Consider the following 25,419-nt stretch of genomic DNA (forward strand, 5'->3'; position numbering starts at 1 on the left):
ATGTTTAGTGACGAATTTTGGTGCACATGTAGATGGCAATCGTGCACATATGGGTAGTGTCTGTTCAAAACATACCATTCATGTAATTAATTTTAAATTGGAAAACACCAAATTACCTTGAGAGTCAAAACAAATCTTCTAAGCTTTCCATTTCCAAGGCCTAAAAGTCGATCAGAATTCTCTCAAAACATTGAATCAGAACGGCTGTGTCCTCTGAATGCCTATGAACACTACTGATCCTACTCTCTGACTCTACTAAGAGCCCCAGGAACTACGAAACAGATGGTATTTTAAGTCATAAAGGGCAAGCCAGACCCACACCTTAAAAAAGTTATACATAAATGGCTGAACTTCGACTAATTTTATATATTAGAACCGCCCCCTTTCAGATGAAAATACAGAAATAACATGCTGGAAGGATCAAGAAGGAATTTTAGAAGAGAAGTCATTTTTAGCACCACTACAAGAAGCTCCTCACAGGGCAAGTAACAGTTCTGGAACTGCGTGGGAGCAAGAAAGCCTGTGTGCAGATGGAGCTGCTACCTTAACACTGCTCATCTGCAGCTGACAATGAGAGGAGACAAAAGAAATCCCAGCTACAAGATTCTTCCATTTTCCGTGCTGTTTCTGACACAACACTATATATTATCATTCCTTCCTGTAAACTTCTACTGACCTTCAGCGTGCTTAAGTGTAGTTGCACTGAGGGAGTAGTTTCAGCAAGTTGCCAGACTCTCTATAGCTACCCAAGGAGAAGTGCGTTCAAGCAAAGGAATTAGAGGGTTCTTTTTTTTCCCCTGGGCTGTGACAGACAGCAGTAAATGACCACAATAGTCCCTTTTGCCTTTTAAGATCTTTTGTATACCTTCTCACCTTCAAATCTGTAGAAGTTTGGGAATACAAGTACAGCTGCTACTCCCATCTTCAGTAACTTATTTTCCATGAAGTACATAAAAAAGGAATTATATTCTAATGCTCCTATTGTAATTTTCAGTATCTAGCAATGGCATTCTCTTTAAGGAAGATACTCTGATCACTAGCACCAGGAATATGGCACTAACACACAGTTGCCAAGCAGAGCTGTTGGCAAACTTTTTTTTTTTAATTACCCAACATCATTCCTTTTGCTTTAATTCAAGGAATAAAAATGAGTAAGTACAGGTTTCAGACTTCCAAATGCAGAAGAACGTGTGCTGCCTTATAAACAGTACACACGGGTGTGCACATGTGTATTCCAGACAGTCACCACATGCTTTGAGCAAGAGACACTGACTCTTACAAAGTTTTCTGACAAACTTAGGTTGTTTATCATATCCCACTGAAAAAAAAAGTTTTAGCTAAAAAAAAAAATCTAAAAATTAAAAAAAAAAAGTAAAACCCACTTCACAAATTCTACAATAATTCCTATATTTAATGGTCATGTTAGATCTTGGCCCCCTCTGCTACGAGCTTGCTTAAGGATTCAGAGTGTTCATGATGCACCACAGCCAAAGACTTCTGCTGTGCTCCATAACTCTTCAGCAAGATAAAAGGCAACAGTTCAGGGGCTGGAGAAATTGCTGCTTTACATTAAAAAAATCTGAACCTTGGAAGAAAACAGAGGCTTTGAACAACTCGCCATAAAGCTGTTTTCTAGCCTCAGACTAGTTCTGAACAGAATTTATTTTAGATAGTGATCTTCAACAGTCAACTGAAATGATTCTGATTTTTCCAGCCAAAATAAAATAAACAGTATTTCTGGTGAGGAAAGAAGGTCCTTTTTCTCCTGACAGCTGCGTCAATCTGAAGCACACAGCCAAAAGAAGCGCTGGATATTGTCCAAAAACGTGAGGTAAAGAAACCCCAAACCCTGAATGTACTTTCTGTCTTCTGGTCAGTTGCCATGACCTTCTGATTCAAAAAAATCCTTAAAATAGTCCAAGAACAAGAAACGAAAACATCGAAGTATCTTAACATAATTACTTCATCGCTACGCATTGCTGCGTTAGTTGTAACGTAATGTTTACTACTGCGTCTGCCTTTCCTTTCAGCGGTGCAGCTGACCACTGTTACAGCTGCAGGATTTGTTTTAGGAGCTTCCCTTTCCAGGCCTTCTTCAAGGTATGGAAGTACGGCTCGGCAATCGCATCCAGATTCATATTTACCACATACTGCAAAGGAAATTAAGATATTTGAAGCATAAACATCGGTCATGTTTCGTTATTTACAGTCTGCAATTCCTATGTTTTTCCTTCTTTGTGTAGTAATATGATATTCTCTCTGAATATTTAGGTGGAAATGCAACTGTGTTCAAACAGAAATATTTGCCATCAAGCAGCGTTCCTTTGTGGTGTTCTTTCACAAAAGATTAGTTCTTCTTTCAAAAGATTATTTAAACGCTAATATACGTAAAATGAATGCAACTGGCAGAAAGAATGTATGAGTCAGTGGAAAATCAAGATTAAATATCGTAGTAAATAAACCATGTGGAAAACACAGAGTGTTTAGCACATTATTAAATCAGGTAAATTTGTCAGAGAAATGTCTTAAAAATTAATGTGCTTTCAACTTCTCTCAAGTAATAGGGCACTTGCTTTTAAAGAGTACCCAGATAAGACAGTCCTTTTTTGTAGCTAAACTGATAAGCATTTCTTAAAAAGTTAAATATTGCTACAAAAGTGAATATTCATCAATAAGTGGCCTTAAAGTACATTTCCTTAGATCTACAAAAAGAACATATTTTTAAAAACATCTGTAATCATGCATTAATGTCATCAGAAAAACAACGTACATTAAGCAACCTCACACATGGGCAGAGATGTGTCACATGGAAGAAAACCGTCAAAACGTTTTACTCCTTAACATTCACATTATCGCACCATTTCAATTAATGCTATACTTTTGGGTTACATTTGTATACTATAACATCCACTATCATAGCATTCAGATACAGGAGAAATAAAATAAACTACAAAAATTGTGTTTCAAGCAGACCTCAAGCACTACGGTAAAAATGATAGTTTAGTTGCCTCATTTACCTGACTATATTAGGTGTTTGCCTTTTTTAATTTAAAATCAAGTATTTAAGGTTTAAAGTAGGAATTTACAGCACGTGAACTGATAAACGTAGGTCGGGCATAGTGAGAACTAGCCACCATAAATACATCTTAGCCAGAAGGTCAGTGTGTTATTAGTCCCAATTATGCTGAAGTGTAAGAAGCCTTCGTGTTGCAGACAATTATTCACTGCTGAATGAGCACAGACCACTGAGCTGAACACTGACTTCCATCACAGACAAAGGCTTACACAATAATGATCTATTCTGCCAAATTCTATAAGGATTTACTTATTCAAAGCTTTCTTGGTTTCAGATCACTGATTCTTCTGTTTGAGTACGAAGATACAAATTATCTATAAATATCTCCTGAATTTTGAGTGCTCTTTCCTAAATATTTATTTTTTTTGAAGTTGGCAAGCCTGCAATTAATTTTAAATATATTTCAAGTTACAAATTTTCCTTGGGTGCGAGTCAAATATTCCTAATACAACACAGGCCAGGCCAAACTGATTACCTCACTATAATTAATTTAAAAATACTTACATGAGCTCTGATTCCTCTTGACATACAAGAATTTATACAGATTTAATTCTTAGCATTCCATTTTTTAGCATTGAACAGCAACACAGGTGACAGTTTGTTTGTCTCCCTATGGGATAATGGTTTCAATTCAAAACCAAAAGAAGTTAGTCTTGTTCCAGGCCAGCAGAACGATGCTCACTGCCGGGCTCCTATGCAATGAGCAAAAGACCAATAAAGAGGATCAGAGGTTTATTTTTACCTCTACTTTGTGAGCCAGGAAAGCAGCCTGCCATGTCAGTGTCATTCTATGGGCTCTGCTGTCTGTAGATAATACCCATTCTCTTATGTCCCCCTTGAAATTCCCAAGGAGAAAGGAAGAATAAGGGACTCTCAAAACCATGAGAGATCGGCGAGGTGGGGGGAGACAGGAGGAGGGGAAGAGAAGAGATGATAGAAAGAATACAATCAATTTTGCAAGAGAACTTTAAAATCAGCTTGGCAGGGAGAAGACTTCAAATGGCTTGCCTCTCCAGCCCCTGCAGAATGCAAACTGTTGGTGTGCCAAAAGAGCTGAGCTTCTCGCCCCAGCATATGCGCCTTGATTTACAGATCCCCCATTCTCATACCTTGTCTCTACCTGTACCTGGTAGACCTAATCTTGTCCAGGACGAGTTTATTCTTTTTACATTTGAGGCCCAAATCACTGAAGTCTAAAATGTATTCATTCCACGTAAAAAAAGGACTTAAGGATTAAATTGAACTGAAATACCACAACCAACCATTACACAAAGAAAGGCACATGCACGTCGCTGACTGACAAATGTGTAAACATAGGCTGAGCCAAACTACGCAGCTTATAGACGATGTTCCAAAAAGATAAAGAAGCTTATTAACATATCTGTTCTGCATGTTACAGCATAGCTGCAGATTCAAGCTCTATGCTACGAGACCATGATTTAAAAGCCTATATTCCTCTGAACCCTCAGCATCAGCTTCCTATAATGACATGATTATTGAACGTTTCCACAAAGAGCAGTAGAAGCCAGGAGAGACCAAGGTTTTATTTTAAATGGCACAGTAAGAATGGCAAGTGATAGCTTATGGGTTTTATTAGACTAACTGAAGAGAAATGTCATCTCTTTTTTTTTATCCTAAGCTTTGGTTATTTTTATTTCTCTTTTATTTAAATTTGCTTGCATTAGCCCCCCCTCTTTTTCTATGAGATTACTACTAAATAAGAAAACTGCTGTTTTAAGACACACTGAAATTGGAACATGAATTCATGTCCCTATGGATCTTGGGAAAAAGGCAATGCAAGTCTTGAACTTTATCATGATAAACCCCTGGCACCCACTAATCACAAGATTGTATCTTCACATAAGATAAGGGGAAGATTTTTGGCATGGGAATGAACATACACACCTAGTTGTTTGCAAAGGCTTGCAACCTGGCAGCCTTTCAGTAAGGTTTCACTCACATAGCTGTTACTGTATACTCTCCAGCTATGGCTGGGAAGTTGATAATCCTTAAGATATGAGGAGAGTTTTGATTTCTGACACAGCATTCCTGAGATAAATGCAGGATCAGAGAGGTGCTTTGAAATTCCCAGAGATACCCCACTGGTAAACTGCTACATGGGAACAACTTTTAACAAAGTGTCTTTAAAAAGAAAAAAAAAAAGGTAACTCACAGAACTTGGGTTTGCCATCAAACAATAAATTAAATGTAAACCAGACACAGAAAATGAGAGCATCCCGAAGCCTTTTTTCCAAACTTTCCCAATGTACCTTCGTATTTTTGCCTACCCCAGGGATAAGAGCTACTATTTCCAAGTCTGTTGCAGTTTCTTGTAAAAAGTTTTTTCTTTCCCTGGTACAATTCCTTCCCGCTGTTGTCACTAGGTGTCATTTCAGAGCATGAACTTGTATTTTAAGCAGAGTCGCACTATATAAAGATACAGTCACCTTCAAGTGGTCATGAAACCTTCCTGTCTATATAGTTTTAAATCTAAATGTTTTATATACACAGTTATTTTGTCTTTTTGATTACCTGATTTATTAGCTAGTTACCAACATGCCTTATCATAGATCAAGGTATTCACCATAGATGCAAGATTGTGCATGTCACTACCAGATGATAATTGACTAGAGGTAAGACTTCTACATCATGAAATCCGCTTTTGTCTACCTGACGTACCCGTAAAAGGAAGGAAATGAAAAATTAAGCCACCTAGAAACACAGAGCCGCTGACGTACCCAGGTCACGTGCAACTGCTGAAGGACAAAATATTTTATACTAGTTCACGACCTTTTCCTCACATATTTAGCCCCACCCGCTAAACACAAAAAGTCATAGGAAACCAATACCCGCAAGTTATCACTGTGGAGCAGCCCAGAGAGCTGCAGAAAACCCTACAAACCCCTCTGCTCTGCCGTTCACAAGCACGGTGCTGTCTACTGCTTCAGTCCCTGCACCCCTTTCACTCCTCTGCATATATTCCTCCACCAGACTAGCTTCCTTTCAGCATCTGAGACAGCAATTATGTCTCCAGGTTAAGTGAGGGAATGCTGAGAGTTGTGGTTACAAATAGCCGGCACTTCGGAGGTGGGAAAAGGAGAGAGGAGTCCATCTGGGACAGCACGGCACTGGAAAAGTAAAAGGGCGAAACAGCAAGCAGTTCAACTTTTCAGTGACTTGCTTTACGAAATGCACTGCAATTTAAGGTGGTGTTTTCCGTTATTTGAGTGACTTTGTAACTACACAGAAAAAAAAACCCCACAGAGCTGCAAGTGACTGAAGGGCTGCTGCCAACGCCCAGTATTTCATTAACGTGCATGTTATCAAATTATACGCACAGTTTCCTCTGATAAGAAGGTTTTGTAGGTGTAATCTACCCATGTCAGATATCAGGACTGCAAGTGCCTAATTAATTTCTCTCTAATTAACCTGCTTTACACCAATTCAAACCAGATTTGCATAGGCGGCGCAAACCTTCAGTTTCAGCGATAGCTAAAAAATCGTTACTAAATGCAACATGCACTTCTGTACCAGATCTCCAGACAAATGTTATTTTGTGGTTCAAACCTCTACCACTCAGCAATAAACAATAAGAATTTCCTGAGGAAAAACATCAGTCACAGACTACAACATTATGCTATTTCACTTCGACCGCCCACTTGCTGGGAAGAGCAATGAGAGGCCTCAATGGGGAAGTGCTAAAAGCACTTGGGGAGCGGCAGGGAGAGAGGTGTGACAAGGTCTAATTCAGTGTCCCTCTTCTCCCAGTTTTCCCCCCTCTGCCTCCATCCTCCTAACTGCTCCCAAAACAAGTCCTCCTGTTCAGCATCACAAGCAGAACACAGTATTTACTTTGAGACAAGAGCAAGGGGGCCAAATGCTAGCATACACCATCTGTGTCTAATCTAGCCAGACAGCCGCCACCATTCTCTTCCCCCACCAGTGATATGGCAATGTGAGTTGAGAAGACATGTTGTGACAGTTGTTCCATACCCCTGGCAGAGCTGCACGCCGTTCCCGGGTCATCGAAGTTTGCTAGTTTGAGCCAGGCAGCCACAGACTGCAAAGACATCAGAGCCAGAGGAAGTGCAGGAATAAGCAGAGGATCAGCTACTGGTATGGTAACAAGGGATCCCCTTGCACCAGACCGACCCCAGGACTTCTCGATATGACTAAGGCTTTTCTAGAGGCAGGAATGCAAGTGTTACGGGATTCTTACTTTCGTTCTTTGTTTTCTTTGATGTTTTGGGGAATCCTGGAGAGGTAAAAGTCAGACAATGTGGTCTACTATACTTGGGAAAAGATAAGGAGCTAATGAGACTGCGATGTAGGGGACACCAAAGTTATTATCAGGGAAGAGGGACTTCAATCTAAAAGGAAAAAAAAGAGAAACAAAACAGGAATGCCCCATTTTAAATTCAGGGCAGAATTTGAGTATTAAAAAAGGCAGATATTTATCAAAATGAAACAAAATTTTAAAAGCCATTATAACAACAAAGCAAATCTAACAGCTTAGAGATAGATCTACCGAATGAAGCCTGAAAGATTTCAAGTAGGCCTTTAGCACCAGAAGGCAGAACACAGACGCTTTTTCGTAAATGACTATGGGAGTATTCTGTAGGCAGAAGGACACCTAGATGATTACTTCATTGTTTTCCATCCATTCATAACTATTATTAAACCAGTACTCTTTTGCAGGCCCACGGTAACAGAAACTAGATACAGCTTTGTGATCAACACGTAAGCCAATCTACACAGTGTTACTTTATGTTATTTAATATCTATTTTATTTCCTGAGTCCTCTAAAACTGACTAAATATGCACAGTACAGCAGCACTTCTCTGCAAGTGCTGCAGTTGGGAATAGGAGAACAGGAAAGACGAAAGAACAGCTTACACCCTTAATCTTTTCTTTTACTCTTGCAGTCATTTCTAGGGAATTTATTGGCCCTCTTACCGATTGCTTCTGAGCTGTAATATGTATGGAGACAGGAGAGTTAACTCTTATAAAGAGCTGCTGGCTTCAAGACCTTCAAGTATAACCCAATCATCAGTCATTTTTCATTTCCACAGTCTTTTGTAGCATAACATAGCATCCCATGAACTGCAGAGCATACCTTCATGATGAACCTACGTGATGTCGGTGGACTTTGTAGTCAAAGCTTCTACTAGTTAATCAGAGCATTTTGATTATATTAAGTACTAGACAACACCGTACATGAGATCTGGTGAACTCAAATGTGAATTTTCATGTTCCTTACAGATATCTTAAGCAACATGAAATAGCCCAAATATTTTAGAAGTTAGATTACCTGTCAAACGAATGGAACTGTACCGGCTGCTCAGCAGCTCCATCGCCAAGAACTCCAAGGAAGGCTGGTGGCAGAAGAGCAGTGTCCACTGCAGTCCCATCAGCTGGTGTGCTTACCAAGCTTCTCAGGATGTCCTTTACATTGACATTTTTCGCAGCTGGCACAGAAGTTGCAGGCTTACTACCCTCAGTCCCTGTCTCACTTCTGCCCTCCTGAGACTTATTTACTTCTAATGAGAGCGTGCATAGTACTTCACTGATTGCATCTGGACCTGCGCTGACATTCAGAGGTCCTGCTTCAGCAACACCACTGGAACTGTTTGTTTGCCCTGAAGCTGGCTCCTCCCCAAGACCAGAATCCCTTCTTCGTACAGATGCTGTACTTTCTGAATCTTCAGTGGAGGCTGAAGCACCAAGAGCGGCAGATGGGTTTTCCACATCTGTTCATACCAAAAACCAGAAAACACTTTTTAAGTTCATTATTAACAGAATTGCATTCACCACATTGCTCCTAAAGAAGTAACACCAGTAGGTGACAAGTGAAATAGGACAGCTATAAGCATTTCCTCTTGCCTACTTAGAGATTTAATATTATCTGTAAGTATTTAATAGGAAACTTAGAACAGAAAAATCTCCTCCTGATTTCTGAGAAGCCTGAAAAGTTATAACATCCAACAAGTGAGACAAGGAAATAAGAAGATATTGACTCAACAGTCAAAGAATGAAAATTAATTGATTGCCCTAAAGAAGAAAACGAGAAAGAAGTCTTATAGTGGTAACAAAAAGCTGCCAGTCTATGCTTACGCATACTTAACCTTACGCAAAATAGTAATGTTTCTGCAACAAGCATTTGCAAATACTTAGCTACTTCAGGCAACATTAACCACCTCTACCCAGCAAAATCAACATATAGATTAGGTTCGTCTCAGATCAGAAAAAGATACACACAAATACTGAGGCAAACTGAATACTATAATGTTGTTTATTTAAGTGGTTACAATGCGCATATTTCTATGCAATCTCAAACAGACTTCTACAGAATTTTAAGATGCATAAGCCACATTATTTCACTTGGCCAAATAATTAACAGTTCACCTGTAGCAGGAGTTCCATTATTTTCATTCTCCGATTCCTTGAAGGACTGGCTATGGTTTGGTGGTCGTCTTTCATTCTGGGGTTCCAGTATATCTCTGTACTTCGAAACCATGAGCACAGAAATAAAATATACAACAGCCAAAGCCAAAAACTGAGCCTGTTTACTATCCTCCTGTAAAAATGGACACACACACAGATTTTTCCATTACAATTTCAGCAGCATGTTTATTTTTCTGTAAAGTATGCCCAGCGCTACCATAAACAGACCGAGAGTAAGCTGATGTGTCAACAATGGAAGAACAATATTCTCTAGTCACAGTTTGTCTCACCTATAAAGCTAGGGAATACAGCAATTGTATTCAAGTGGCACTAATCCTTCCATTTTTCATTTATAAATATGACAGCTTTGACTAAGGTTGTATGTTTTGACTACATGCTTCAAATTAGTGCAGGGACTAGGTCGCCTTTATTTATTTACAGGTGTTTCCTCTACTACGTTTCCTCAAATGTGCCAAGATATTAACAGTATTTGCTGTGAAGTACAACCAGGCAAGCGTACTCAACAAAACTGTAAAAGCATTTATAGACTATTAGATATTAATGAAGGAAGTGGAACAAATTCCAGAACCAGTGTTAAGGTTTTATTTCATCATCAGATTGTCCAGATGGATGTCCCGTACTGTGTACAATCTAAAACAAGGATTGGCAAATACGCATTTGCATTACAGCTGTAACTTTATGAAGAGATTTTAAGAAAATCTTAAAAACAAATCTTAACGGAAACTATGCCAGGTACCTCCCCAGAGTACTCAGAGTACTAGTGAACCAGAGGAAAGAGCCGTCCCAGATCTGACTAGACATTATGATTTAGCCTAAGCCTGTCCCCTTTGGCTGTTGAAGGAAAAAAAGCTTTGTACACTTTGGGATCAGAAGAGAACTCAATATTTGGATCCTTACCGACCAATCAGTAAAAGAAAGGGTGTTTGGGGTTTTTTTTTCCCCCTCATTTACGTAAGGGCTCAGGTAGCATTCAATTTTTCCCTCTGAGCAGTTCAAGAAAGTAAGTTAAACTATAAAGCTCATTTTATCATGATTGTAGTGCCTATTGAAGCCCCAAATTCCGTGAAGAGTTCTTTAATAACCTATACTGGGAGAAGTTTATGAGAAGGTCTCTATCAAGAACTAGATAACATAGCTAAATCCTATCTGTTACGCCAAAGAAACAACCTATATTCCCCTCGGCTCGACCCAAATCCTTAACTTTCACGGAACAAGACAGAAACAGTAAGCTAATAACAGGTCAGCATCGGGCAAGCACAGTGCAAGATTGATGCAAGTCCCCTACAATGGTAAGGATTATAAAGAATTTTCTTGGTAGATTAATTTTTGCAAGACAGTTTCCAACTGTACTTAATAAAGTTGTGATCCAGTGAATTAGCACTACCCCTTCCTTATTTTTTCTGCTATGTTTGTAGAACTCCTTGAAATAAAGTTCATATACTACTGGAAGCACTACTACTGGTGGTTAAGTGGAAACCATCTGAGTTCCTCCTATACAGGTTTAAATCACGCCAATCACAATTCGATGTGCTGAACACAATGTAAGAAACTGCATGCAAATCAAACGTAAAATATTTAGACAGAAGTATATGCAGCCCAGATAAAAAATATTCCAAAACGGATCTTTTAAAAATCTACTTTTACTCCACAGCTCCACGCAGTAGCCAAAAAGCAGAGTTACTGCATCATTTTACATTTATTTGTGAAATAGAAAACCTGGTGGATTAGACATGCAAAAAAAAGCAGAGGTTATGCATGTATATTGTATTTTTTAAAAGAAAAGATGAGTACACAAAATGTGCTTGATTTTGAAGATTGCATCATTAGGATTATTTTAATTGCCACCAGTATGGAAGATTCACTTCCTGTTACTCTTTTGCACACTGATACTGAAGTAGGGGTTGAAAGAAGCTTGTTTCAATCAATAATTGCTGTGAAGATAAAAACCAAAGATCCTTCACTATTCTGGATAGAACTAAAGTCACTGTGTAAATCATTATACTTGCTAAACAGTCCAATTATTGTAAAATAAGTTCTAGTGTCCAAGCTTGTGGCCACCAATGACTCATAGCCATTATAGCTGCTGGATTTGCTTACAGAGGGTTTTGGGTTTTTTAAGCAATCAATCTCAATTTCCTCAATATCAGCTATAAAGTTGCTGACATAGGGCAAAGATATTTTTAGTCAATTCAAGACTAAAAAACATGCATATTTACAGCACATGCACACAAACTGGTTCCTCTGAGGGGAAGTAAAGGAATTAGAGATGACCTCTAATTTCTAATTAGCTAGGAAGACACTCATTTTTCAAAAAGTATACATAAACATCTTTATGATACATAGTATACATAAACAGTTTGTCTATGTACAGCATGTGAAAGTATATATTTGTACTAAACACAACATATTTAATATATAATAGGCAGAATTCCAGAGAAGCAGCTCTTAGGACCACACCAAAAAGCCTGATCAGCAGACAGCGATTTTAACCTCCCCCTCTTTCCAATCCCAAACACTACCACAGCTGCAGAGTATTATGTGTTCCTAATCACTGCGAGCAGTATTCAGTTTTTGTAAACTCAATTTAGACAAACTACGTAACACATAGCAAGTGTTCAGCAAATAGATATATGCCGATATCCAGCTACAAAGAGAACAACATCATTTGTAACTTACTATATCTCTGAACACCACTGCTCGAAGTCGATTAATATCCATATCCTGCAGAAGCCTGTCATGATCTCGTATTGGAGAAATGCCACCAGTCACAATGTCCACTGGACTCTATTAAAAAAAGGCAATTGTTTCAGATTCCGTTTTTAAAAGCATTCTACCAAGAATCATTAAGTGTGTACAATCACCCACTGTACGTCATATTGTCATAACTAGAGCACAAAGATCAGATAGGCATTTCATCTTTAAAGGAAAGAAAAAAAAATCTGGCAAGTTCTTGTGACAGATTTATTTCACCATGGAAGGTTAAATATGTAAGTGTTAAACCTACATCTTGGAAAAACTACTTCAGGATTTCCAGTGTTCATGCCCTTTAGTTCTATTAAAGTATCAGTGGTGCAGGTATAAATTTAAAATCTTATCCCTCTGTACAGAGTAGTAATTATTGACTTTTGTGTTCCTGATTGTGGCCTTATACTTGCCTTTGCTGCAGACTTTCCTGTTCCTATAAAGCCCTGCACTGTTTTTTGGTTCTTCCCAATGTCTCCGATAGGCTTCATCTGTGCGTGCTGCTGACACTCCAAGCAATTTCTTACTGCTACCGCACATACTTGAAGGGAAAAGAAATGTTAAGAATTACTCCAGGAAATAGTATTGTTTATATCCCTCACAGAGATGTGTAACACATTTCTGTTCATCACTTAAACTAAAAAGTTTAAGCACATCGGTAAAATGATATTTTGCTTCCATGAATTTTAAATAATTGAAAAACAATGCTCAAAATTCTTTAATAATATATAACTAATAATTAATACTAAACTATTAGAACATGTATACTATATCTAATGGATACTTCAAAGTGAGTAAGTTAGCATCCCTCACTGAAATTTTACCATGCATACAACCATGGGGCAGGGAGGGTGAAGACAGCTAAATTCCACAGAATTAGCAAGGAGGAGAGACAAGTGATACACTAGTGAAACAAATGACAGCGTTTGCTTCACAATGCTCTGTTACTCTTGAACTAAATGTTCTGAAGTTACACATTATTTTTTTTTAGCTTCACATTTGTACCTGTTTCATCTTCTAATATTATTTGCAAAGGAAAAAAGAACTACCCCACCTCTATACCTGTTTGCATCCCATAAATCTTGCTCTACCTGCACAAAGTTTTAATTGCCTAGAAAGGGAGAGGAAGGCTAGTTACTGATGAGGCTCTGAGCTGCTCTGGCACTCATGCAAATTAAACTTTTCATTACAAAAAGTCTTACAGCATGCAACTAGCATGAATACTCTCCTCCTGTATTAACTAACTGAACCCAGTTATGGTCTTGTACGTTCTCATTTCCAGAACAGTCATTACTTTTTTAGGTAATGACCACTTTCTTCCAATCCAGATCGATGCAAACATACTATAATACTGGATACAACTACTGCCCAATTTGAACCCTACTCTTTAAAAATGTACATGTCTAGTTTTCACCATACCTTCATCTACTGTCCTCAAGATTTAAACCTCTTTTCTACATATCATAAAGGTTCGTGGTTTCGTACATAGTATAAGATTTCTTTTTCTTAAAGCTGCTATATTCTCAGCCTCGATTATTTGGGGAACTTTGGCAAAAGAAATATCTTCATGGATAAAATGAAAACATGCATCCACAACAGTCAGGCTACCACACTTAATCATTTATTTTATTTAAACTTTTTAAAGAGGAAAAGAACCCCATATATATGCATTGCAGAATATAGTAACGGTAAAACAGTAAAAGATCCCAATGCTTCCTCCACTAAATTTCATCTTGGTTTAATAAAAAAAAAAGGACAGAAGAAAAAAATAAAGCTAACAATTGCTAACTATTTAGTAATAGCAAGCTCCTATGCTCATTAAGTGGTTTTAGTTGCTTACCCAGACGAAGACATTGTCGCAGAATTCCTCCAGATGACATATTTTTCTCAGACTCAATTTCAGTGAAACCAAGAGAGCTTGCAAAAATTAGCACATCCACAAGGTTGATTAATCTCTGGAGAAATGTTAAAGAAGCTTCTACTGAAAGTCCTTGAGTTGGCTCAATATTCTCCAATTCATGCTACACAGAGAAAAATTGAAAGCAACGTTCACTTCTTTACATAGGTAATATTCCTACAACTTAAATGAAGAAAAATGTATGCTGGAAGTCCATTTTCAGTCACATTCAAAAGTAGTAATTAGTCATATTCTAGTAACAATCATTAGCATTGGTATTTAATCCCATTCCAGACCACTGTGGGACAATGAAGCTAGGCAACTTCTTTTTATGTCTTCAGGCAAAGAGGGCAGGCACCCAATTTATCTTAGGGAAAGCATGGAGGTAGCAAAGGGAGGAAAGAGATGCTTGTGGAAATATCCCCCACGCATTCCTGTTTCCCGAAAGGACAGATATAATAGTTAATACACCGCATAAAGAAAGGCATCCTCCCACAAGAGATAAAAACTTTCAAATAAAAATGAAATTTCTTACAGTAGCGGATGTGGCAGCAGAAAGCAATGGCAATATACCACCACATGCCATGATCATGTTGTCCATCACTTGAGAGATGAGGTGAATTGTGTTGTGCACAAATATGACATTGTCACTGCTATTCACAAAGTCCATCACAGTTTTTGTAGAATGGCTGTCCAAGAAAAAAAACCCAAAAAACCATTCAGAATACAGCTTCATTTTTGAGGTATTTTAGCCTCTTTATGCTTTCATAAAACTAAAACCAGACAGTTAGCAGTGGGGCAGCAAATATCACACGACCATAAGGGTCAACTGATGTACCTTAATCTAAATCTAAAACTACCTTTCCTTTCTGTTCTTAAACCTCTCCAGATCATAGCTTGCTAAAAACATCAAGATGTGTGTTAATCATCATTTGGATAAAGATACATTACAAGCTGGTTTTTGATTACTTGCTATAACAAAAGTCACTGTATCAGGCAATACAATAAAGTTTCCTGGAAGTGTGAACTAGATTTTAACTTAAATCTTTGGAAAAATAAAGCAAATCCTAAGGGCTTCTGAGAGAAATTAAAAATCAACAAAACGCAAAAACTTAAATCCTGTTAAACATGGAAATAGATTTTCAAAACAGAACCTAAACTAAAAATATATTTTAGCAATAGCTGATGATGTCTTGAGAGGTTAATTTAATGACATGCTAAAAATTTTAGTCAGACAGAAATTCACCTCAGTTTAAATTGTTTAATCACTTAAATACTCTATTTCTTCATCCTCACATTCCTTTTTATCGGGTCAGTACAGCTATATGGCTCAATTTAAATTTGACATTCATTACTACAAGATAATAGCAGACACCACTCTTATTTATTAAATCTTAACATTAAAACGCAGAATTGCCACTGTTTTCAAAGTTTCCTTTTTTCACTAAATTCACCTTGATGATTACACTGAAGATCCCTGTTACAAGTTAATTTTTAAATGCATAGATCATCTCTGCGTTTACAGAACCCTATCAAAGCAGCGACATAGTGTGTGTAAATGCAGAAGTAAGAAATACTGTTAAGGATAGATTTATTTTTTTAGTCCATATTTAGATACTAATAAAAGATGCAGGCCCTTACATACATTAGGAACATGAAAATCATGGTCCAATAAAAACCAACAGCAAGACTCCCATTAACTTAAACGTAGCCAGGATTTCAGTCAAAATGTATGTGCAGGCCCTCAACCAATACGCATTTATGTCTGTAAAGAGTCTTAAAAAAAAAATCTGAGAATATTTCGGTATAGATCACAAAATAAATAAAGCTACTGAATGAGTAAAATGCCAGATGTGCAAAATTCAAAGTCAAAGAGTGACTCTGATGCAGTTTCAACAAAATCTCAAGTTGATTACAACTGACATGCCAGCCTACATCATTCCATATAAAGCACAGAAATTTACCTTCTCCACATCTGTATATCTGTTTCTATAGAAAAGAGTAAGTCTGTGAGCAAGCGCTGATGCATCAGCGACCACTTAAACTCAGGAATACGGAAGACGGTTGACCTAGAGTCTCTCCTCTGCCCATCTGATGTAGCAGCTAGCTCTTGTCCTGAAGAATCTTGCTGCCTTGAGGTCTGAATACAGTTTTCAGACAAAAGAAAAAAAACAAACCACAGTCTGGTTATTTGTTTTCATGGTATACACTGAAATGCATTTAATAGACTTGAGATTTTAAATATCCAACAAGTTTAGACTGTGTACATGGTTACAAATAAAGCTAGAACTATTACACAAATGCTATTTACTGGATATACCAAACCTACAAACTAGTCTAGAGCTGCGCTACCACACCTCTCAGTCTAGGCAAACACAAGCAGCAACCCAACCTTACCCCAGGGCGGGTATATGGTGCTGTAGACAGTGGGTTTCCTCCTTTAAGGAAGAATGGTGCAGAATGAAGAGCATCCATTAGCAGGTATCTCTGCAGAAGGGAAGTACTCAGACACGTGACTATTTCACCATGAAAAGCTGAGTTAGAAACTAAAGACTAGAGGGGTAGAGCTCTGCAGCATGCAACAGAAGCCCAGTTTTAGATTACACTTGCACAAAAAAGGTAGGGTGATGCGTATATATATTTTGTGTACCTGCTGCAGAGTAACTAGTGTAAAAAGTATTTTCACAAGTTCCATCAGGATACGAAAGAAACTTAGTGCTATTTTCTTCTGCACAAGCCATGTTTGTTTCTCAAAAATTGTAAGAGTTGAAATTATAAGAGACCAGATTGAAAAGAGTAAAAAGGAGGTTGAGTAAAGGTGCAGAAGAAATTCTAGATTAAATCCTCTCAGAATATATAAATGTTTCCTTCAATTCTTCAAACTTAAGAAGTACCAACACAGACGAAGTGTCCATCTAGCCAAATACTCAGTCTCCATCAGCATCCATAAGCAGATGTACAAAGAGTAAAATCTTAGAGAATTCTCAGCACACAAACTAGTAAGAATTACGACTATTTTAATCGAGGGTTGAAAGTATCCTTTAGATAACTCACAAAATCCACACACATTAAAATGCCCAAAATGTGTATGGGCGCACTTTTTCAAAAATCTCATAAAATAAGAACTTCCTTTTATTTTTAAGCTAGACAGATGAAGGACAGGTAGAATTTACCTCAGGTATGGATCTGGGGGGCAGAGGTGCTTCTAGACACGTGTTAGCTTTCAGTTCCAGTTTTTCTGTATCTGATGCAACACTAGAAACATCAAGCTTGGCGATTCTTTTGTCAGAGACTCCAGCAGGCTCTGGCACATGTGCATTTGCATTTTCTTCGGCTGTTGTGGTTTCACTAAAAAGAATCTTTTCTTCCTCCAGCTTATTTTTCCCTTCTGCATCCGGTTGAGTCGCTACTTCTTGAACTGCAGAACTCACTGTTTCCGGTAAAGTCAGTTCTTGTTTAGTCCCATCCACACCCTCAGTATCTTTGGCTTTTAAAAGCAGAGATTCAGGTTGCTTCTCCATTGCTTTTTCCTGCTTTGTCACTTGACTTTCATTAGAGCTACGTTCCTTGTTCGTTTCTGCAAACTCTTCTGAAGGTAAAGGCATACTACTTTCCTCTTTCAAATCAACAAAGTCATCTTCATCTTCCACCTCTACTGTTGATTTTTCCAGCCTTTCTGGACTTTCAGGAGTTTTTCCTTCCAAAGTAGTTTGCATTGCTAAAGCAGCAGCAGTGACAGCTACTGTTTCTTCCACAGGGTCATCAGCTTTGCTCAGAGAATCTTCAATTGCTTCAGCTATTCCAGTACTAATTTCTGAAACACTGGGCTTTACTGCTTCTGGTTCTGGAGAAAAGTCTGCACAAGACAGTGCTTTTAAATCCTGTGTAGCCTCCTTTTCTTCCCCCTCTAACTCCTCCCTATGATTAGACACTGAATGAGTTTGTTGGTCACCCTCTGATGAGCTACTTGTCTCTTTTTTTTCACTACTGCACTCCATATCATCATCAATAATGCAAGAAGGAGCAGCACCATCTTCTTTGAACTCCAAACACTGTTGCTTTCCCTTGGTTTCAGCTTCTTTGCTAACTCCAGAGATTGTTCTAATTGGAGTTGAAGAACGTATTCCACTCCCTTCACCTCCTTTCCCTTGGTACTCCCTGTATATTTGAGAAAGACTCTCCTTGTGCATTTCAAAAGTTACCTAAAAGAACAGAGTTGACAGTACATTAAAAAGTATATATTAATGACTGTTTTCTCTGAAAAAAACAAAACCATTGCTCAAATCACAAAGTTATACTACAAATTTATATTGCATACTGTCCTTATGAAAAAAATAAATTCACGTTGGAGATCACTTCAACTGAGAGCAAGTTTTTCTTAAGTGTACCTGTTATTCCTGGCCAAAAGAAAAGAAAAAAAAAGACCAGAGTCAAAAAATCCTAAACTGATCCTAAGGACAGGAAATTAAATGTTTACTAGAAGTACTGAGAGTTTTAAAGACTACTTCTAGTGAAAGAAGTAAAAAAGTTTAAAGTTAAATATTTATAGTTAACACTTGCGTTATTTCCTAGGCTAACAACAGTCATCTGTAATTAGAGTTATATGCGCCACTTGCATTCATGTACTTGTATAGGATGCAGATAAAAATGCAACAACATAACATCCAGAGAACTACTAAATTTGAGATAGCTGACAATCTCCTTTTTTTGGTAAGGGGGGACACTGTGACAAATAGCAGGGGCACTTACTATAGCTGAGCTTTCACATCATTTTAACACCTTGAGTAAGCTCAACAATCCACAGAGATAAATAAACTTTTGAGAAGTTTACATAAATATACAATCCCACAGTCAGAGCAGAGAGAAGCACTAACGAAGCCAAAAACCTGGGACCTCCAAAGGATACCTAAAATTCTCCAGAGGATGCTATTCACCCAGTCTGATTAAAGTGAGAAGACCTTCCTATGGATTAGCTGGAAAAAAAATTACTGTTTTTAGGTATATAAAAAAATTCCAGATAGAAAAATTCTTTATATACATACTGATAAAACTAATTTGCCCAAATAAATAGCTGTGTGTTGAAAGAAAATCTCACTAAACTAACTGAAGGTTTTATTACACTGTCATTCAATTTAGTTTATCCATACCTTTCTATTTAGGATTTAGATTTATCTTCTATAACAGAAGTGTTTATTTATCTGTAAGCTTAGTTCTCAAATTTTCCCAACGTATAAGCTGCAACTGAGGGGTTTATGGTTTTTTTAAACCATTTTCTTTATCATAAACGTTCTCCATAGACAAAGCAGAGCAGTACATTTTACTAAATGTATGAATGCACATTTTCGTATTCTCTTACATACTAAACTCATTCATTTGGATCTCATCTAAAAATTCCATGTACATGGTATTCAAAGTGACGATTAGCCAGTAGGAATATTTTCTCTTAAGACAATACACGTAAGTCAAATATAGTTAACAAATCAGAGAGAGGCAAAGAAAGAACAAAGGTAAAAAGGAATATTCTTGGCAGGTTGTGTTGTCAACATTTGCTTTTCAACATCCTGTTTTCTCCATCAATCAAATATAAATTCAAGTACTGCAGGAGCAGTGTACTATTCTAACACATGACCTGAAGCATGTTATTTGTTTAAGTTGATTTAATTGAAACTTGAGTCTCTAAGCAATAGAACTGGGAGATCTTCCTCCTCCTGTTCAAAAAAGTCTTCCTGTACTAGTTTTAAAACAGTTATGTACAAACAAAAAAGTGCGAACAATTACAAATGACTGAAAGTTCATCCATCTGTCACAACGGATCTAGAAAATATTTGATTATAGGGTATTGCTAAATAGAGCGTGTGGGGGGCATTATTATTTTAGAAATACTTCTTTCCTGAACCGTACCACCGTCAGGATGTCAGAAGCAACCCAAAATAGATCATGCAAATAAGCTCTCCCATGCACTTTTAATTTGTTTGCAAACACGTGATCAGGCAAAGCTGCTACTTTTGGTCAAATCATTACTTTTCCGAAGAAGAAATCTTGACAACTCGAGCTTATCTCCAGCTAGCTTTCCCTGTTCTCTCTCTCCCTAATGCTTCCTCCATTTCCAAAGCTACTAAAAGGTTTTATTCCAACAAGTACTAAAGAGACATTTTATTTGTTATAAAAATACTGTTGGTTTATTTCAGCAAAACTTATCCTATGTACTTCCCACAAAGCCCACTGACCCACACCATGTATATGCGTTACCTATACAACGCAAGTACAGCTGTAACAAATCTGTGATAACACAGCTACCTTCACTCATTTCTGTCTTCAGTATCAGACTTGTTATTGCAACATTCATTTTGAAAAATACATGGGAAAAATGACTCTTCAAAAGTATTTGCAGGCTTTAGCTACACTGCATGCTTACTTTTCTAACACTCTTAAGCTACATCCAAGTATGACACCTGGATTCTACTCTGGTTATGCACTGCTGCCAAAACTGTTAAACAGGTCTCAGGTCTAGCCTCAAAATCTGACTTCACTAGTTCCCTTGAACCAAGGCAAAGCAAGATAAAGATGAAGATGAGAATGGCATGGTTTTTTCTGGTTTTGTTTTTTTTTTTTTTGTGGAAAGGGGCAAATGAGGGAGACATGTATGTCAAATTCTATTACTGCTGCTGTCATCTCTCCCCAGTACAAATGGGAACGGGCACCATGACACTAAGACGATCACAAGAGAGTGGCTGGAGGGACCTGTTACAAAACGTGATTTTCTTCACTGCTGAAACTTGAGCGCAATGGAGAGTAGTACATGACTCAAAGAATGTGTTCAGTAACAGCAACAATTCAATCTTAATGGAACGAATCATAGAGATGTTTTGCAGGGCTGGCAGTTAATAAATCCACCTCGCAAAAAGAGCACATTCACAGCGTTGCAAGAGGTTCATCAAGCAACACTTGATGCTTACACTGGTCCTTACAAAAACACAACAAGCTTTAACAGCAATATAAAGTTCTAAGTTCTGGCAGCCCTATCTATGTAAGTGCTTTGATAAATTACCAACCTGGTTAGAGTAAATTGCAAGCATCAGGGAATATAACTTTAAATGCATTCTAAAAGTATACCATCAGTTCTGTTACAGCTGCTTTCCCCTAGCACTTCAAGGAATCACTGAGGTTAAGGCCAGAAAGCAACATCAGATCATCTAGCCTAGTCCTTGATTTTAACCCACTTTCCCACACATTGAGCCCAGTACCATGCATTGGATGACAGCATCCAGAAAGTTGTCCAGCCTCGGTTTTAGAAACCTCACCCAGATCACTTGTTTCAAATCTACTCTACCATCTAAAAAAAAAAAAGTATCCTCCTTCGTTTTGAAAGTCTAGCTGCAATTTCTAGTCACTACTTATGTCTGCACTTCTGAGTTATTAACAATACCTCAGTGAGGAAGAAATACCATGTTTTCAAGGGTTTTTTTCTTTAACATACTATAACAATGTTTTTAAAAGCCCAAAAGATGAAGAAGTAACAGGACCATCTAAAAAGAATGAGCCTTCATTCTGAAGGACTAGAATCCTTCCTGTGACCCCCTTCTGCAACCTTTCCAGCTCTTCAGAGAAATCTTTAATAGTGTGAACATCCATATTTTCATGCACCATTCCACTGTAAGTCTCATTAAATTCATATGCAGGAGTAAAAGCAACCTACTTCGTGGCTTCTCACTTTCCACTCCACGAACACATTCTGCAGTGCTGGCAACCACTTTGGGAGAAATGGTCCGTTAGTGATATCTCAAGTTTGTATAACCCGTTATGTACTCTTTTTCTGTAACGTTGACTTTTTTCTAGCGTGCTGCCAAGCCAATCCCCTTTACAAAAGCCTGTTGCAGCTTCAGATTGTCTCTTACCAATCAACAGCATTAAATCAACGTTGCTTGAAAACAAGTCAAAATCCGCGCTCCGTAAGTGGAGGGTTGTGAGCTTGCTTTTACTCTCCTGCCCCACCTCCGGATCCTGAACTCCACCATCTCACGGTCACTGCAGCCAAGGCTGCCTTTGACCTTCACATTCCCAACAAGCCCCTGGGTGGTGGTGAGTACAAGGGTCCAGCAAAACACCTTTCCTCGTCGGCTCCTCTATTGCTTGGAGGAGGAAGAAGCTGCCAATGAACTCAAGAAACCTCCTGGATTGCTTGTGTCCTGCTGCGTTGCCCCTCCAGCATATATAAGGCCCATGAGGGCCAGTGCCTGCAAACATGAGGCTGCTCCTATCTCTCTGTAGAGGACCTCATCTGCTTGTTCTTCCTGGTCAGGCGGCCTGTAGCAGACACCCACTATAATGTCACCTTTACCTGTCCTCTCTTTAATCCTAATCCAGAAACTCTCAGTTGGCTCCTTATTCAGCCCCGGCAGAGCTCCATGCACTCCGACTGCTCTCTCACATAAAGGGCAACTCGCACTCCTCATCTTCCCAGACACCTCAAGAGCTGGTATGCCTTCACTACATCACTGCAGTCACGGCAGCCATCCCACCACACCTTCACGATCCTAAGAAGATTGTTATGTGCGTGTCAAACTTCTTATTACGTTACTGAAAGTTCCAAATTTTCTGGCCCCTCATTAGCAACTTCACTGCCTCATTAATAAACATGCTATAGCCAAGATTTCAGTTAATAGTTAAAGTTCTTATTTCCTTGCCACCAGTGGGGTCCCCCTGCCTCCAAGCTCTTTCCTGCACATCGTAACTTCTCATTTAATTTTAAAGACACTTAAAATTCCAGCGCTGGAAGAAAAGTTCATCTAGATCTAAGACTCCCTATTTTTTATAATCCAAACAATCACAAAATCAAATTTGATCTAAAACCGAGCCACTGTTTCAGCAAAGCCCCCCCAGTATTTATTAGCAATATACACTCCTCTTATTCATTCATTCTTCAAAATCTTCCTATGCTACTTTCTCTCTTTTGTCTTTCAGGAGAGTTTCCTGTTGCATACTTTGTTTTTCCTAATAACCTGCATGTGCTACCTTCAAGTCAGATAGGCACCACAGGTATTTGTATTAATCTTGAATGTTAACATGTGAATCATGAACTACAAACTGATCAGTTCTGGTTTTCCAACTGAGACTGTTTAAAGTTACGAGTTCTACTGACTGTATAGGTTAGAGATGCAACCAACTTTGCAACAAGTCAATCTTTGCCCAGCTATAGTCAACAGTTAAAAACACAATGTATGGTACAGGGATGCAATATAATTTCACAATCAGTCTCATCTGAAACCGGGAATAGGCAATGGTTTGGAAGCCATTACAGAGCAACACTCTGGAAACCAAACTGCGCTCTTCAGGATTGTTAATTGCTACTACAAAAAAAGAGTGGCAAGAAGGTCAATACAGACAACTTATCTCTAAAGACGGGCAATGTAAACTTATGGGCAAACAAATCCAAGCACAATCTGATGAGAATCTACGTTGATTAAAGAACAATGCAAGAAACTGCAAGGAGAGACACACTGGTAAAGAAAATCAGACAGTACAGAATTACAGGAGGACATCATTCACAAAAAACCCCAAAATCCACTTAAAGGATACTAATTTCTGCTTCCACCATAAATGTCAGAAAGAATTCGCGTCACTTCATGTATTAAATGCTGTCCTTTAAATAATATTCAAATCAATATAGCAATGCACAAAATTACGCAGACTACCTAAAACAGTATTTTTCAAACATGCATTTCGAGTTTGGGGTTTTCTTATTTACATAATAAAGAAAACAAATTCAAAAATACTGCTGTGTAAAATGCAACTTTTCAACAAGCCTGTATAAACAGTTCTGCTCACTATATCAATTTGTAATTTGGTTTGACAGGAAACCAAGAAATAGTAGTACTACGACAGAGGCACTGGACAATTCTTCCCCCACAGCTCTGTTGCATGACATGGCATTTATGAAGCCCACAAGTTCACAAAGCCAAACAATACACCTTACAAAGAAAACACCTAACGTTAACAAAAGCAGTATCAATGAAAATGCAAAATGAAGCAGAAGTTACGATTATTTAATACAAGTAGACAGAGATAGTATATGAAGGTATTCAAAATTAAACATTAGGATCTGCAAGCATGCAACAATGTTTACAAGACAACTGTTAGCTTGAAGAACCTTAAATGTACTTAAGTCAAGTCATTTTTTATTTTCCTTAAGGCATTTGGAACTGTAAAGCTGATAATACAAAATTAATTACTAGAAATTGTTCTAAATTAGTGAGCTAAAAGGCCAATCATTAATCTTCACCATGATTTGATGGTTAATCCATAGCTGTTTGCAATGCTTGGAATGCATCTCTACGCACTACTAGTTAAAGACACTTGTGAGCTAATAACTGCAACATTTGCCTCTGCCATTAATTTTAACTTAATTTGACATCCAACATTTACTAATTGCCAAGGAGAAAAATTAGCATACCGCAATGAAAAAGGTTAAGATGATTGACATTTGCATTAAAGAACATAGGGAAAATATTTTAACTATACGTTACGATTTTGTCCTTTTTTTCATTATCAGGTGGGCAATTTTGTAGAGTAGAGGGAGGAAGGGAATGTCTGCCAGACAGGTCAGACAATTATATAGTACTGCTGTTTCCTTACAGAGTCTGCTCAGTGCAAACTAGCTCCTGTGCTGCTGACACCATCAATAAACTCTTCATAATTCCAGAAAGCGTTACAACTTTTTAAATCTTAAGAGGGACTTTAGTGACCTGTTTTTCCACTTCTTCTCTAGCAACACGAACTGTTCAAAAGTGGAAACTAATTTCCAAACAAAACCAGGTCTGTTTAAGACAGGAGGCACCAATATCTGAAGATATCAAATCTAATTTTCAATTCAGTGAAGTGAAAGATACAAAGGTACCGTGTGCACCATACACTGACTTACAGTCTGTAACCCACTGACCTGAGGAATCTCTGGGTTATTTCTGAGTGGTTCACAGAAGAAAGCTAAGAAAAGCAAATTAACATACATTATGCAGGACACCACATATAAGAAGATTCTAGAAGGAGTCTAAGCTTCCACCAAAAAAAGCATTCACTGACACACAAGTTGGGGGGCTGGGGAGGTGTAGGGAAAAAAAGTTAAAACCACTGTAGCAAGACATTTTCACGTTCCTGCATCCTGCATTTTCATCTAAGTAGCAATGCTTTTGCCTTTTTCCTCCTCAGCTTGAGAAAAAAAATGCATGCAAATAATTTCTAGAAT

General features: G+C 38.0%; 1 protein-coding gene across 1 annotated transcript in view; it reads right to left on the reverse strand.

The window, feature by feature from the left end:
* The window catches only part of LRBA (LPS responsive beige-like anchor protein), a 426,037-nt gene that overhangs the window by 324,441 nt on the left and 76,177 nt on the right, over nucleotides 1-25,419 (reverse strand). The window contains exons 22-32 of the mRNA XM_059826740.1: nucleotides 17,354-18,382; nucleotides 16,145-16,320; nucleotides 14,716-14,869; nucleotides 14,124-14,304; nucleotides 12,697-12,824; nucleotides 12,218-12,325; nucleotides 9,482-9,653; nucleotides 8,388-8,826; nucleotides 7,365-7,446; nucleotides 7,070-7,259; nucleotides 1,963-2,150 (exon numbers count right to left, since the gene is read on the reverse strand). Coding sequence (XP_059682723.1) covers nucleotides 1,963-2,150; nucleotides 7,070-7,259; nucleotides 7,365-7,446; nucleotides 8,388-8,826; nucleotides 9,482-9,653; nucleotides 12,218-12,325; nucleotides 12,697-12,824; nucleotides 14,124-14,304; nucleotides 14,716-14,869; nucleotides 16,145-16,320; nucleotides 17,354-18,382 — 2,847 coding nt within the window. The remainder of the gene's footprint in view (nucleotides 1-1,962; nucleotides 2,151-7,069; nucleotides 7,260-7,364; nucleotides 7,447-8,387; nucleotides 8,827-9,481; nucleotides 9,654-12,217; nucleotides 12,326-12,696; nucleotides 12,825-14,123; nucleotides 14,305-14,715; nucleotides 14,870-16,144; nucleotides 16,321-17,353; nucleotides 18,383-25,419) is intronic.

Source organism: Gavia stellata, chromosome 19, assembly GCF_030936135.1.
Source record: "Gavia stellata isolate bGavSte3 chromosome 19, bGavSte3.hap2, whole genome shotgun sequence".
Classification (NCBI taxonomy): Eukaryota; Metazoa; Chordata; class Aves; order Gaviiformes; family Gaviidae; genus Gavia; species Gavia stellata.